The sequence below is a fragment of the Stigmatopora nigra genome, chromosome 1 (genome assembly GCF_051989575.1).
Source record: "Stigmatopora nigra isolate UIUO_SnigA chromosome 1, RoL_Snig_1.1, whole genome shotgun sequence".
NCBI lineage: Eukaryota > Metazoa > Chordata > Actinopteri > Syngnathiformes > Syngnathidae > Stigmatopora > Stigmatopora nigra.
The window spans coordinates 21,192,501-21,207,645 of record NC_135508.1 but is presented as its reverse complement, the minus strand read 5'-3'; the positions used below and the strand labels follow the sequence as shown (position 1 = coordinate 21,207,645).

The 15,145-nt window shown below is 41.1% G+C and overlaps 1 protein-coding gene across 4 annotated transcripts in view; it reads right to left on the bottom strand.

Moving 5' to 3' along the window:
* Window positions 1–11: 11 nt before the first annotated feature.
* Window positions 12–15,145, bottom strand: part of plxnb3 (plexin B3) — a 49,578-nt gene continuing 34,444 nt past the window's right edge. Inside the window, exons 7-40 of one of the 4 annotated variants that reach the window (XM_077715161.1) lie at window positions 15,133–15,145; window positions 14,484–14,616; window positions 14,225–14,384; window positions 14,021–14,129; window positions 12,971–13,079; window positions 12,631–12,750; window positions 12,438–12,551; window positions 12,276–12,366; window positions 11,951–12,108; window positions 11,724–11,875; window positions 11,541–11,646; window positions 11,305–11,441; window positions 10,460–10,636; window positions 10,224–10,389; window positions 10,024–10,155; window positions 9,621–9,725; window positions 9,383–9,544; window positions 9,175–9,326; window positions 8,987–9,087; window positions 8,693–8,910; window positions 8,440–8,618; window positions 7,435–7,501; window positions 7,206–7,352; window positions 7,058–7,138; window positions 6,861–6,939; window positions 6,676–6,779; window positions 6,514–6,601; window positions 6,275–6,441; window positions 6,035–6,195; window positions 5,812–5,959; window positions 5,673–5,737; window positions 5,106–5,181; window positions 2,746–2,820; window positions 12–2,668 (exon numbers count right to left, since the gene is read on the bottom strand). The exon at window positions 15,133–15,145 is cut by the window's right edge and continues 88 nt beyond it. In XM_077715161.1, the coding sequence (XP_077571287.1) occupies window positions 2,564–2,668; window positions 2,746–2,820; window positions 5,106–5,181; window positions 5,673–5,737; window positions 5,812–5,959; window positions 6,035–6,195; window positions 6,275–6,441; window positions 6,514–6,601; window positions 6,676–6,779; window positions 6,861–6,939; window positions 7,058–7,138; window positions 7,206–7,352; window positions 7,435–7,501; window positions 8,440–8,618; window positions 8,693–8,910; window positions 8,987–9,087; window positions 9,175–9,326; window positions 9,383–9,544; window positions 9,621–9,725; window positions 10,024–10,155; window positions 10,224–10,389; window positions 10,460–10,636; window positions 11,305–11,441; window positions 11,541–11,646; window positions 11,724–11,875; window positions 11,951–12,108; window positions 12,276–12,366; window positions 12,438–12,551; window positions 12,631–12,750; window positions 12,971–13,079; window positions 14,021–14,129; window positions 14,225–14,384; window positions 14,484–14,616; window positions 15,133–15,145 (4,157 nt within the window). In that variant the 3' untranslated portion in view covers window positions 12–2,563. Of the gene's footprint in view, window positions 2,669–2,745; window positions 2,821–5,105; window positions 5,182–5,672; window positions 5,738–5,811; window positions 5,960–6,034; window positions 6,196–6,274; window positions 6,602–6,675; window positions 6,780–6,860; window positions 6,940–7,057; window positions 7,139–7,205; window positions 7,353–7,434; window positions 7,502–8,439; window positions 8,619–8,692; window positions 8,911–8,986; window positions 9,088–9,174; window positions 9,327–9,382; window positions 9,545–9,620; window positions 9,726–10,023; window positions 10,156–10,223; window positions 10,390–10,459; window positions 10,637–11,304; window positions 11,442–11,540; window positions 11,647–11,723; window positions 11,876–11,950; window positions 12,109–12,275; window positions 12,367–12,437; window positions 12,552–12,630; window positions 12,751–12,970; window positions 13,080–14,020; window positions 14,130–14,224; window positions 14,385–14,483; window positions 14,617–15,132 lie in introns of all 4 variants that reach the window. The other 3 variants (XM_077715169.1, XM_077715144.1, XM_077715153.1) reach the window with 3 other exon arrangements.

Genomic DNA, 15,145 nt, shown 5'->3' with positions numbered 1-15,145 from the left:
AGACAGAAGACTGCATGTTAAAAATTAGACTTTAATGATTTTTTTTGTCATGATAAAAACGTGTCACACGGCGCATTGATTTCACACCGTCAGTAAAAAAGTTGGATGTGCTTGAATGGAATAATCTAGTTCACCACTAGTAGAAAAAGCAGAGCGGATACGTATTTCATCAAAAGTGTAGTACAAAGATCAGCAGCTTCCTCCCATTTAAACATATTTTCTCCTATTCATCATTGCCTTTGTTCCCCAAATGCACCACAAATCCTCCGCATCGTCACACACATGCAAACTCAATAGTGTTGAAAATACAAGACAAGCCAAAACAAAGGAAGCGAGATACGTCACCAACATCACAAGAACAAATCATCATGATCATCATGTTGACTTAAGTTTGTGTTTTCATAAAAAGATTAGTAAGAACAAGAATATGTACATTAAAACCCAGCGTAAAAACACCAGAGCTGCCAACCTCCATCGACTCCATTTCATGAGTACTATATTCGTAGTGAATGCGATTCATACAAAATCCAGAGAAAATGTATGAAAGCATAAGAAGTTTAAATCAAACATTTAGTATCATGTTTTTACATGAAATGAAAGTGTTTTTTTCAAACTGCATAATCAAAATAAGTTGGTCTTTGTGTTTGGGTCCTTCTACGTCCATTTTACAGTCAGCAATTCCAACATGTTGCACGCTGAATTGCATGTTCTGCAATGCGCAAAATTTGGTCATTTGGACATGGCGTCAACATGGGATATTTTGTTGAATACGAACCAACAAACTTCTGCGAGTGTCTGGGTATCTTATGAAAAGCTTCATCCAAATTGTCATCCATTTTTCACCTAACCCGAGCAGGCTTATTGATAAAACTTACCAGTGCTGTGTACGCCTACATTCTTTAGAACACAGGTGTCAAACTAAGTCCAGAAAGGGCCATGAGGGTGCAGGTTTTCTTCCCTACTGAAATGGCGCAGACAGTTAGGCCAATGAGGAGGTCTGCTGGAAGAAGCAGAACCTGACTGCAATCAACTGATTACAGTTATAAGAGAACAGATTGATGAAAAGGTGTCGTCTTGATAGGTTGGAACAAAAACCTGCACCCACTCAGCCCTCTCTTGAATGAGTTTGACAACTATGCTTTAGTCAGGGGTGGGCAAACTGTTCCACAAAGGGCCACAGTGGATGGGGGTTTTCATTCCAGAGGACACCTTTTCACCAATCTGGTGTTCTACAAGTGCAATCAGTGGATTTCAATCAGGTCTTTCTTGTTTTCTGCTGAAATCATATAGGTCAAAGTGTCTGTGCTGGACCGGTTGGAACAAAAACCTGCACCCACAGTGGCCCTCGAGGACCGGTTTCGAATTTTTTGGCATATTTCCAGAGTTTAGGGGGGTTGTCTGGAGTTCCGGAGTTTTCATTGCATTTCTGGAGAAACCCCTAAAATCAGGGAGTAGTTGGCAGCCCTGAATCGATAGAGTCATATGACCCTGGTTGGGTTATCCGTCATGAAGAAAAAAAAAAAACAGCAGTGTGCTCATCATCATCATCATCATCATCACAATGGTTAATAATATTATTGCTTTTTTTTCTATTTATGGACATTTGACTTCAATCACTACAGCTGTTTGATACTAGAAGATAAAGATTTCAAATTTGACATGCATGTTGTTTAAACAGTTAGCATAACATTATATGTGCTCGTAAGCTCAGAGCTAGAACTGTGCTATATAGCTTGAATAAAAGAAATTTGACATGAAAGCTGCTGATATTATACCATTCGGAATTTTAGATGCGTTCAATGTATTAAACACTTTCGCTATTGGCTGCTGGCACAGCCTCGGACTCTTGCCGCCACTCGTTTTCTCGGCTCTTTTGATTTCGTTTACCATTTGCTGCCGTGACAGCGCCACCTAGCTGCAAGAGTCAAGGCACAGCTGGGATAAATAGGACTTAAATAAGGTTTACAGTATGTACACACAATTAAGTTAGTGAGCGACTATCAAACAGCAGGTCGGAGATCAGTGGGGGGGGGGGGGGGGGGCTTGTTTGTGCACTAGGGGCAGCTCCTCATTGGTTCCACACGAGTCCATCATCGCACATTAACCTTTTTGTTTGGCGACAACGGCAGTTTTTCTCCGCCCAGGGGGTCTTGGAGTCCATTTTTAATTAAGAACTGAAATACCGATAGTCGACCCCTGATTTTGTGATCAGTGCGTCAATCGTGATGAATTTCCTGATTGATTAAATGATTGCTTGGTTGACTGGATTCAGCATACGTATCACATGAACACAGTATGCCACCACTTGTGCTTTGACGAGTTGCAAAGAACTCTGGGAAATGTAGTGCAAGCTGGAGTCTTTGCTCACAGGCACCACCACATTCTTCAATCACGACACACAGTGTCTCCTGAGTCTGAATGTACACTTATACAGTATATTGGCACTCTTTCACGTCCTATTTTGCTCTCTTCAGTGCTTGATTCTCTCAAGAATAAGTTCCCACTTGAATTTCAATTCCCTGCGACCTTCTGGGTCTATGGAGGAGCCTCCGTCAAAAGGTGATCAGAGATCAGTGACCTTGTTTTCCACCAATGCAGCCACTTGCTGCAGTCGATAGGCCAACTGCATCTTCTGACCAGAGCTGTCTTCTTCCAGAGACATGACGATCTAAGAAACACCACACAGACACCAAGACTCAATGATTGCGTGATTGACATGTCTTTGTGTGTGTGGGTTTGTATTACCTGGTCATAATACTTGTTGATATACTTGTAGAGTTCATGAAGTGCAACAAGACTGTTCATGTCTGAAGCGAAGCTCTAAAAAGAAAGATGGAGACGTGGTTTAGATAAACCCTTCAAGTATGCGAGGATTATGTCTTATATTTGGGATGGTTTCAAGTTTCTACTTCAAGCTCGTGGGTGTTTACACCATCCGTTTAAAGCAAGGGTGGGCAAACTTTTAGGCCAGGGGGCCACATTGACTTTAAAAATTTGACAGATGGGCCGGGTCAGCACAAGATACGATACATATAAAAAAGTGCATCCGTTAGCAGTACATATGAAACATAAACAGAAAAAAAGGACTAAAGTATTAAAAATACTCATCATTAGTAAAAAGTATAAAGTACAAAGTAAAAAGGAATGTATTAAGAAATATTAAAATGTCATATAAAAAAGATAGGACTGTAAAACACGAAAAAACAAATAAGACCGGACAGAGCTACAACCACTGGCTTCCTTGTGACGGCACCATCTTGAAAAAAAAAACATTATTTGGACAATGTCGGCGGGCCGGATTAGAAAGCCTAACGGGCCGTATGTGGCCCGCAGGCCGTAGTTTGTCCATGTTGGTCTAAAGCAGTGTATCCCAACCTTTTTTGAGCCGAGGCACACTTTTTGCATTGAAAAAAATCTCAAGGGACACCACCATCTGAAAATCTTAGTCGCCTATATTTAAAATAGTTATTCTCATCGAAGTTTTATCAGCAGAAATCGCATCCAAAATTATTCCAAAATCAAATTTTTCACAATGACCTAATGTCACGGAAATTTGGCCTGTGGACCCTGAACAACTTCCGGTTTGAGTGATGCAAATAACCAAGTAAAGTTATTGATCGCATCATTTTATGATTTTTCTCTAAATATTACTTATATCTCCTAATATTCCGCCAAAAAAAATTGTTCTCACACAGACTTTACGTCGGCAAAAGTTGATGTCCTAGAAACCAGACAACTTCCGTTTCGACTTAGAGAAAGAGCAAACAAATTACTGTTTGACAACTTGAATCAAATAATAGTATAATCTACAATTTAACGTCCATTATATTTTGATTTGATTCTTGTAATAGTTGCTTTATAATCTCCTTATATTCATATAAATTTTTCTCTCTCAATATCACATTGTATGACTTCTTGCAATTTCCCACGGCACACCTGACCATTGCTCACGGCACACCAGTGTGCCGCGGCACAGTGGTTGGGAAACACTGGTCTAAAGTGATCAGAATTATTTTCAACCATTTTGTAATCTTGATTTTGTATCAAAATTGTAATGCTATGGAAATGACCTTTATATTTACTCCTGTACTTTTCCACCCCAAAAAGAATTCCAGCAACTTTCCCACATTGTTAATCCCCTTTGAGGCAGTAAATCCTCAGATGAAGCTGCGCCATTCTTATTCAGTCCGTTTAATGAAGCCTTCACCATGGGTTTGCGTCTTGGCAAAAGGGCTTGATTGAGTTGAATCCAAAAGTAATTAGGAGCTCCCTTTGTGATACTTGCTCACTGAGTCAGCCTTGCCTCAACTAATTGCACACTGGTGGCCAGGTCACTTGAATAGTGGCGATTCCAGCGCAATAAACAATTATAACAGCTTTTATTTTATAAAAGCATGTTACAGTATAGAGAAAACACTCGTTTGGAAATGCAAAACATGTAAAGAGATGAATTTAAGTCAAAGTCAAGTCGAGTCCTTCATATGATTTAGCTAAGCAAACCATAGGTCCTAAAATTGACAATTTGAGTCAGACAGCCTCCTCTTTTCTGCCAAGTAACCCCCTTAAAAACTAAAATGACTTCATACTGTATTGGCCAATCAAAAATCTTTTTATTTTAAACACCATCATCCTTAGTACTGTGGATGGTAGACAGACCAATCATCTTCCCTTTACTGTCCCCAGTGCCCCTCCATTAAATCAGAAATGTTATATTATTATATTAAGGCAATTGGTTGTCAAAAAACTAACTTTTGCTTCTTCCTGTATTTTTGTTATTGTATACTATACCCTTCCAGATAAGTTTCAGTTCTGTTAGGTCAATTTTTTTTGGTAGTTTATATAAGTTATAAATGTCTGGAGGCCATTAAGGTATGCACATGTGATTGGGTGAATTAATTATGGTGAATTTAGATCAAAGACTGGACACAGACACTGGGAAGCCATAGTTGGTCCAACTGTCACTTGAAGCGTACAGTGTAAATCCTTTCTAAAGTTAACCTGTCTTTTGAGAGTCGCTGAACTGTTTGGAGGTGACAGGCAATCATCTCTATAAATGGGACAATCCTCGCTGGAATATTCTGTTTATCTAATGTAGTTTCACTTACCCCAGAAAGTTCAGTCAGAGTAGAGTTCATCTCCTGGTAGCAGCCAGAGGCAGCACTGTGGATGTCACTGTAATACCTGCACAGGCATATACACACTTGCTGTGAGACTCACCCATTTTTTTTAACTGAATTTGAACTTCAATGATTCAATAAATATTTCAATAACATGTTTGATGGAAGTACTTCTAACAGCGTTCTCAAAAGAGATTTTCTCCTTTTAAAAATCCACTGTCAGCCTCAAAAAGTTATTGTTTTGAGTCTATGTTTACAACGGATGTTCCGTCCTCCACCAACAACCAATTACAAGATCAAGTCTTAGCTTTCGTCCAGGTTACCACAACTCGGCAAACTACGAAAACTATGGTTGCTACTACATTCACAGTCAGAATTAACAATGCCGTGTACCAATAACAAAAAAAAACTCATTCCAAATGTCAAACGAGTCATGACAAATTTAGAAACATGAGGAAAACAGAAACTGAAGACGCCTTTGAACAATGAAGACTTTTGATAACGAGGAAAAACGTGATGACAGATGCGCAATCGGATCCTTCTATGGTAACTCACCTCTCAACCAGCTGTTTATATCGGGGAATTTCCCGGGCATAGAGCAACTTGTTGACAGGAGAGTCCTGATTGGAGAGAAAGCAGTCATAAGAGAGCCATAGAAAATTCCGGCCTAAACGCACACTTGGGCAACACGTACTCGCCCAACTTTGTGCTCGGATGTGGTACACGAGTCGATGAAGGTCTGAGCAATGACGGACAATACAGCATCGATGCTGTCCGTCACTTGGACATCCAACACAAACTGAGGGTTCTTTAGGATGTTCACCCAAAACCTGAGAGGAAGACTGGTTGTGCAGATAGAGAGTTAGTTAGTTAGTTAGTTAGTTTATTGTGCTCAAGGAATCTTGCTGTTGTCTCACCTGTTAGTCTTCCAGATGTGGACAGTCTCTGGATCATCAATACCGTGTTTCTCGGCCATGTCGTCCAGAAAGTCAAAGAAAAATCTGACAGCAATAGGCGGAGGTCGCTTTGTGCTCAGGATGGCAACAAAGACGTCATCCACAAACTTCTGGAGAGTGCCCTAGATGTACCCAGGTTCAAAATGGGAGCTTTAACTTCCAATCACAGTCAAATCCTCACACTGATTCTACTGTTATTACCTTCATGGACAATAGTCTGGTTAGGTAAATCTCAGGTATGGCCTTGGCTCTCTCTCTCTCCCTCATGCTGCTCTTCCTGTGTTTTGGAATGTCGGGATCTTCACTGCTTTTCACGAGATGCCACAACCGAAGTCCTTCCTCTTCTTCACTCTCCAACATTGGTGTTTCTACGGCAGCGACCAAAGGTTCCACATTTGTCTCTGTCACACTAGGCCAAAATGTGTTCTCCTGGTTCTTACTTTCTCCAGTCTGGAACACCTGATTGACTCGAGAGCCAATAGAACTCTGGGAACGTGGGACGAGAGCAACCGTGGCTCCATCTGGAACCTGAAGAAACAGAGGCGGTTAAGAGCACTGTGCCATTTCTGTGAAAACAACTCTGAGGTGAGATTGAAAATGACCTTGTAATGCTGCAGTGTGTTGAGTCGTTTCCAGCTACCATGAACCACTGCTGTGACGTCGTCATCTGACAGGGTCAGATGTCCCGCCTGACCCGAACGCCATTCTGTCAATCAAAGAACCGCGGTTAGATGGAAACAGCTACCAATCAAAACTTTGACTGACACTAGAGAGGTCATGTGTTTACCCAAATCCAAGCTGTCTGCGGCTGGTTTCTGAGAGAATGGAACTCCTTTGTAAACCTGATCCAGGATTTTGTCCTTCACCTAATTACATGTACATAGCCAGAGTCTAAGGTCAGAAGTGCTTTCAAGATGGCTTTCATCCCGAAGGTCTCTGCACAATAGAGTACTTGTTCGTATATCCATACATGGAAAAGGCTACCTGTGTGATGGTGTCAGTGTCGAGCACTTTGACAGGACATGGTTGAACTTCAGCCCCATTCTTCAACAGCACATTGAGAGTCTGAAAATCAAATACGAGATGAATAACACATTGCCATGTGTGTGCAACCAAGCATTGCCATAGTTACCACAGCGCAGTAATCGACATCTTCTCGGAGGAGGTGGCTATCATTGAGAGTCCTTTTAGCTTTTCCTGTCACGGCGTCCACTGGACCTTTGTCCACCTGATACTTTATGGCTCGGTACAGCATGTAAAGAGGCTCCCCTGCCACATCCTGAAAAGCGGACACACGAGACCATTGCAAAAAAGGCAGGCTGGACGGAAGCCGACGTGATGACGACCAGAAAGGAATAAACCTTCAGGAATGAGTAGAGGCAGATGGACATCCAGTTGGTCAACATCTTCTCCACAACCGTCTCTGTCCTTAAACATAAAAAAGGTCGAGTTTTGACTGAGGCTGAGCAAGCTCACTAAAGAATTAACACACTTGCTGTGATTATTTTAATTGTGCATTAATACCAGTGCCTGCAAAGTATATATACAAGTGCAATTTCAACTAAATTGGGGCATTGGGTTTAAGATGAATATAAAATGATTTGGAAATCATGATAAATCTATATTGAATGGAAGATACAACCAACACAAAATATATTCATGGTTCAAATGGATAAACCTTGTTTTTAGCTAAAAGCACAGAATCAAATCTATATTGGCATTGTAGTAAGTACAATGGAATTCAGTGCCAAAACAAGTCAGTGTAAAACATTCAATTCATGAAAAGGACATAAAATACACATATAACATAGAAACATAGAAAATAAATAATCACATAATACCATATCTTATAATAGCAAAATGTATTAATTGAAATATAGGTCGAACCTGATTTGCAAAGTAGTGTATTGTGGTTTTAATCATGTTTAACAAAACGACCCGACTTCATTGGAATTGGGGTTGTACGACTCCACTATTTGTTATTAGTAGTGTTACAAGCTGATTACGACTTCATTTGTTGAGGGGACTCCAAGTCGGGAGGGGCTGTATATACTAACCGAATGTATAGGAGAGGGGAAATCATGAAAGATTTAGTAGATATGATTGTCTATTCATGAATCCCCATTATTCATTACTTAAGTAAATGTCTATAAAATGCACGTATTGAAATATTAAATCAATAACTATACATTAAAGTAGGTTATCGATTTGTGTGGATGCTAATGCAATTACTCACAGTTAATTGCAATTCTCATGCTGAGACACAAATTAAAATTCAAATTGTTACTTAGCCCGAGTTACTACACTTTCAAGAACATATTATGTCTTTTCCTTATCTATTTCCTCATTTCAAAAAAAACATTTACCTTCGTAACATGAGTTTGGGGTTCTTGGCGACATACTGCTGGACCAGATCTTGCAGCAAACACTTCATGACCTCAGTAAAATACTCCAACTTATCATGCAAAACCATGGTCAGGAGACTAGCCACGTAGCCACGATCTCGCTGAGAGAAGCCCTGCTGCGCTTCCAGAGTATGAATGAACTGTGGGAAAGACAGGAAGCGGGCGTTACCCATCAGGCGCCGTGGCCGCTGGTCTGTCGTGTCGCTGTACAAACCCTCGTGAGAAAAAGCCTGTTGTTGAGCAGGTTGTTGAGCTGCTGGAGCCCCTGCTCCACCGTGTGTCTTCTGGACTCCGGCAGGTCAAGGTGGCGACTCAGAGGTGCTGCTCGGTGGCCGGGGAAGAAAACCCTCTCCGCATAGGTGCGATAGTCTAGCAGGGGTAGGCCTGGTCCTCCTACATCACTGCTCAAGTCCATCATTTCTGTCATCAGGTCTGCAAGGCACACGGGAGAAGAATTTCCAAGCCATCATTTGACACCATTCGACATAAATAAAACATTAGGATTTACCAGTGAACTCCTTCCGACATTGATCGCCCACATTGATCTCCAATGTTTCTAACTGCAACAAAACTTTCTTGTAGTCTCTCAAGGCCTGTTTGCTCTTCCTCCTGAAAGTATATTCTTTTATGAAGCTCACTCTAATGAAGCAAATGCTTGTTGTGGTGGATTTAAATGGAAGGGGAAAATAGCCCAACCTGTACATGAGGATGATGATGAGCACAGATAAGATAATGACGGCAGCTCCCGCCCCCAAACCAATTTGCGCAGCCAGTGGGATGGGAGGCAGTAGAGAGTCGCTGTCGTATTGCACCATTCCCAAGTACACCTCCAGGTTGCCCATCAAAACCTACGAAAGAGCATGTGTTTGCAAAGTCACGTGCCGGATTAATGGAAAAAACTAACCTGTAGGCGGGGCAGCCGACTGTTGTCATCCACACTCCTTGGTTGGACCTCAGGTGGCTCGCAGTACAGGTGTGTGCTGTCCAAGGTTTTGACTTCACACTCCTGGTCTCCAAGGCGAGCAGTTACTTCTTGTCTGGACATCGCTCGCGTCAGGTCTTCGCCCTGGTGTAGTGGTACATTTTCGTTCAAGCAGTGACATGATGATAATGTGTTCCCATACGAACAAGCATCTCCTCACCTCCACAGCAATTACACCCCCAGCTTTGAAGCGGTATGGAGCATCTACAGCATCCCGGTTGAGTGGGAAGAGGCGTGGGTTGGGATAGTAGCTAAAACTCTTGCCCTGAAAGACAGGGAGTGAGTGGTCATTGCTGTACTAAACATAAAAAAAAAAAATTAAGAATATGTAAGCATTTTGGGATGGGGAGCTCCAAGCAAAAACTTTCCTCCTGACTCTACACCCGCGGAAACCTGCAAAAACCTGCTGAAAGGTGAGCATCACCTGGGTGAATATTTAATTTTGGTAATATTGTGAAATAGCAAAGCCTGGGCTGATTGACAGATGATTGACATGCACGCCTCTGTGATGTCTAAGTCACCACATGCAACAAAAATATGGCTGCTTCTTGGACAAGGATTACCTTTATGCTTTTGTACTGAATACGGACGTTGTCCATCTGAAACCAGACGCCCTTCACATTAACCTCTGGGGGAACGGAAGGGGTCCGACAGGTCATTTGAGAGGAAGACAAGACAGAGCAGTGCTCAGACACCTGAGAGACAGAGAGACAAAATGTGAGTCAAGTGTATATGTGGTGTCATTAGTTGTCGTCTCCCCCACCGTTGTCATGGTGCCGTTAAAGACCAGTTGCTGCTTCGAGCTCAGAAGAGCCAAACGCTTTCTGCGTCTTACTCTTTGGACATCCACAGGCTCTACCCACACGGACATAATTGGCTGTTGCACCACATCGAGGTTTTGGCCGCTCACCACAATGACACGCCCCCCCCTGAGGACCGGAAGTGACTAGCATCAGGCCACATGTACGTGGACCGCTGGTCGGAAGTCTTTTGTCTTACGCGTAGAAGCTCTCCGTCGGCACGGCTTCAGTGATGACCGGGTCATCCATGTAACGGAATGTCACGTTTGGGACGGAACGCTCCGCCTGGCTGAACAACACGCGGACTGGAACTCTGCCCGTCTGATTAGTGGAGAGAGTCTGACACACTACTAGGGTGTCGCTGACCTGCTCCACTCTAATCATGCAAAAGAGAAGAAGAAGAGACCAAGAAGGTTAGGAGGACAGTGCAAGACAACAATCAAACAATTGTAACGAAAAGAAGAAAAAATAGAAATGGAATCCAAGAGTGGAGCTCAGTGGGAAAGGAAAAGATTGAGGGAAGAAAATTTGACTTGATAACAGTAGAAATTCCAATTAGAATAATATTAACATAATACAGTACAATAGAAAATAATTTTCTATCGAAAGTGAACATAGACCACACAAGTATCAAGTCAATTGAATTCTGACCACAGATGATAATTACTTGATAACAAAGTAGAAATTTCAGGTAGAATAGTATCAACACAGCGGATTGGAGGAGCTATTGTCTATGTAAACACCACTTATCCTTGTCAGGGCTGCTAGAGCCTATGAATTAAAATTAAAATCTTGACCTGGAAAAAAAGGACTAGTGATGAACTATTGAATCTACCAACAATATGACACATCTTCTAAAAAGCAGCTTAAAGTAGACATTGCATATAAACAGAAAGGGGTTATAAACAGGAGTAAACGTAAAATTGGATTGTGAAGTAAAACTTAAAGTAGGGAATAACTTAGGAGATGGAAAAAGAAGTTCCAGTTGAATTGAGAAATGGATTCCACAAAGTAAGATAGGATTGGATAAGAATTTGATCATACAAGTAGCACGGCTTTTTTCCCAGGAAGACGCGGAGCTGGGAGGCCTGTCCTGTCAGAAGCTGTCGACCTTTAACTGTCAACCTGCTCCCTCCAGAGAGCGGACCTTTGTCAGGAAAAACATCCAGAATCTGTGGGTCCTGAAAACAGCAAGGAGGGAGAAAAAAAATCACCCAGCTGCACTTTGAAGACTGTTATTCCATTCTGTGTAACCTTACATAAGAACAAGGTCGACTCACCTGATAGCTGAAGTTGCTCTCTGACCTCCCTGGTGGGCTTGTTCCCACAGTAACGACAACAGGCCCTGTCATTTTTTTCTGACTGGCTTGGAGTTTACACACAACCCTGAATGCATAAACACACACTTGACTGAAATATGGCTAACCAGTTTATGCTTCAGTGTGCCTGCGCACTAAAAATACCTGGTAGAAATTTTGTATCCTTCAGGTTGGGGAGGGCACCGCACACCTGCCACTGTGACTCCGCCCACCACGTCTTGGTAGCTCATCCCCAGGTTGGAACCACTGATAGTCACCAAGACTCCGCCCTCCAGAGGCCCAGAAAGGGGTCGGACCTTCAGACAGGCAAAAGCATTTATTATTATCGTAGCAGCATGCGTGAGGGCAATGGATGCAGGTTAATGAGTCACCTGTGAGATCTGAGGGGGTGGACAGCTGTCTGCTGGGACGCCAATGCAGGATTGGTTGTAGACGCAGCTCCCCGTGCACCACACGCAGCCGTACTCTTTTGGCACGGCACGGCACTGTGAGCAATCCGATTGGCCGGCTGAGCAGTTGTACAATTGGACTGAAGAAGGAAGGGAAAACACGGGAATTATCATGCAAATATCTTGCAACACAATATTTTTGGGAGGGGGTCAGTACAGTGAAGTACATTTCTACAGTCTTTGGGCCTCAACGTGTTAAGCTGAGTTTGGGTAGATATGAGGTGTGTTTGTAACATGAGCTTCTTACGTTGAAGACCAGGTAAAGCGTCGATACGCCTTGCTCCTCTCCGAAGAAAGATGGGTGCAGAGTAAACGAGCTGACTCACGGCATACTGAAACTAGAGTGAGCCATGGTTAGATCAGTAGGTCTAAGCTTCCTGTGATTACCGTGTGTTCATCTCTGCGATACCTGGTAAGAGCTACAAGTGAAAGAGTATGTGCCATCATGGGTTTTCTGGGCAATAGCCGTCAGGTTGACTTGGACTCCTTCGATCTCCACCACACAGCTGTATGTCGCCTCATCCTAAAAACACCCACACTTAAAATTGTATGCTCCTGTGGTAAGGATCTCTGGTTTGGTCTTTGGCATTGCTTCTTTTCACCTTGAAAATGTCCAAATTGTGGGCCTTTAAAACTACACTAGTTGTCAGGCCCACCGGAACCAGGGCAGAACTCTGAAGGCCAAACACTTGAGGACACTGACCTAGGCCGGTTGAGTCCTGCTGACAGAAAGGACTACAGGCTCAGAGACAGACAAATTGACTCTGAAAAACTGGCACACGAATAGATAGACCAAAGGACAAATAGACAGATTGACAGGCAGACACGTCATTAGATGGACAGAGAGCACACATGGCAAAAGATAAGTAAACCAGCTCAGACAGATAAGTCGACGGGTAACTATGAAAGACGATGGAGGGGCACTCAGGAAGATAGACTCACTTTCTGGCTGAGTGGGATATGTTGATTAGAACACTGGTCGTGGTGCGTGCATTGCTGGTCCAGAGGACACCATTTACAATTCCACACGCTGACGACACATGCCAAACACCTGGAACAGATTATGAATCCTGTTCAATTTGACTGACTTTAGGAATTTTTAATGATGTAGTTGAATAACTCATTGTAAGACAAACCGTTAAAAAATATATATTTGAGGGTAACCACTTCCTATCAATCATTTTGTATATGAGGTCGTCATCAAAGAAGGTTGGTCGGAAGCAAGGAGCTGATATTGATTTTTTGTTTGTTTGTTTGATCAATTAACATTATAAAAAGATTTATGAGGGTTTGGTCAAAAAGTGGATATCCAAGATTAAAGGTGCTGGAGATACATATGTTTATGTATATTTATATATATGCATGTATATGTATGTATATATAAATGTATATTTGTATGTATATATATATATATATAAATGTGTATTTGTATGTATATATATATATATAAATGTATATTTGTATGTATATATATATATATATATATATATATATATATATATATATATATATATATATATATATATATATATATATATATACACACACAATATATATATATATATATATATATATATATATATATATATATATATATATATATATATATATATATATATCTATCTCTATCTCTATCTCTATCTCTATCTCTATCTCTATCTCTATCTCTATCTCTATCTCTATATCTATATCTATATCTATATCTATATCTATATATATATATATATATATATATATATATATATATATATATATATATATATATATATATATATATATATATATATATATATATATATATATATATATATATATATATATATATATATATATAGTTGTTTATTACCTATTTATTTATGTCTAAAATGTATTTTTCTGTGTCTGTATTCTCACCCTCTTGCTACTGTGACAGTGAGATTTCCCGAATACGGTATGAATAAATTATCTAATGTAATGTAAGGTAAGGTAACATGTTGCAGAATGTTGCCTTACTGGGAAGATCTGTTGAGTCGGCTGACAGCTCCACAGTCATAGAAGGTTATGTTAGCCGTGCTGATGGTCACATGACCGAATGTCAGCGACAGGGGAACAATCACGTGATCTACATCAACAACAAAGGATGAAGAAAAATACTTTACATGGCTTTTGGGAGTAGGTGAGAATTTCAGGATTTCTTTGAGACCTTGGGGTACTCACCACTCCCTGCGGGCAGAGGTGGGAGAAACTCCGGGTCAGGGGATTGGCAGCTAATACTACTTCCGGTGATGACGGCCAACTGTGGAGGAAGATGTTGAAAGACACAGGAAAGGCTCTCAGTTGCAGACAGCACTGGAAGCTGGAGAAGGGACAGCGTCAGCTGGTAAACAGAGAGGGAGAGAAGAAGGAGAAAATGATGAGCCTCTACATTCTCACGGCAAAGTCATGAATCAACATTTTCCTGTTCTCCTCAAGCTACCTGAGTCTGCTCGTCTTTGCTCTGATTGGCTGGCTGCACGCTCTGCACTGACACACACTGACTGGACGATTCAAAACTCCAAATCCAGTGATGGGCATATAGGTGGCGCTGACACTCGTGTTTGCGGGAGCATCTGCACAAAACAAATGCATAGTTAAGGTGCAATCCTAAAAAGAAGAGACCTCTTTTCCTCTATAGCGCTCCCTAATAAACACCTACCAGGAACTGGGTGCCTTACTTACCTTAAAAATTTATTAATTACTTCCATAAATTCTTGAGTAAAATCTTCCTCCAATATCATCCTTGAAATTAATTCATATTTTAATATTAATAAGAATTGAATGAGATTAAAATTGAACTACTGCTACAAGGTTAAAATTAAAACATGATGAATGTTAAATTATAGATTATGCTACTATACAAGATTCAAATTGTGAAACTGTCATTTTGTTTCTTATTTTTCTCTATTATTTTCTGTATTTTATTGAAAAAGAAAATTCAGGAGGATTTGTTTTTTGCTTCTTTAGAAAGATGCACAATTTTAATCCCGAAGCAGTGTCTTCCCACGATGAATAAAAGATAAACCTCATTGAGTTTTAAGAGTGATTGTGTGTGTGGTAGGGAAGGTGTGCGCAGGTACCAACTTTACCTTCCTTCTAAGA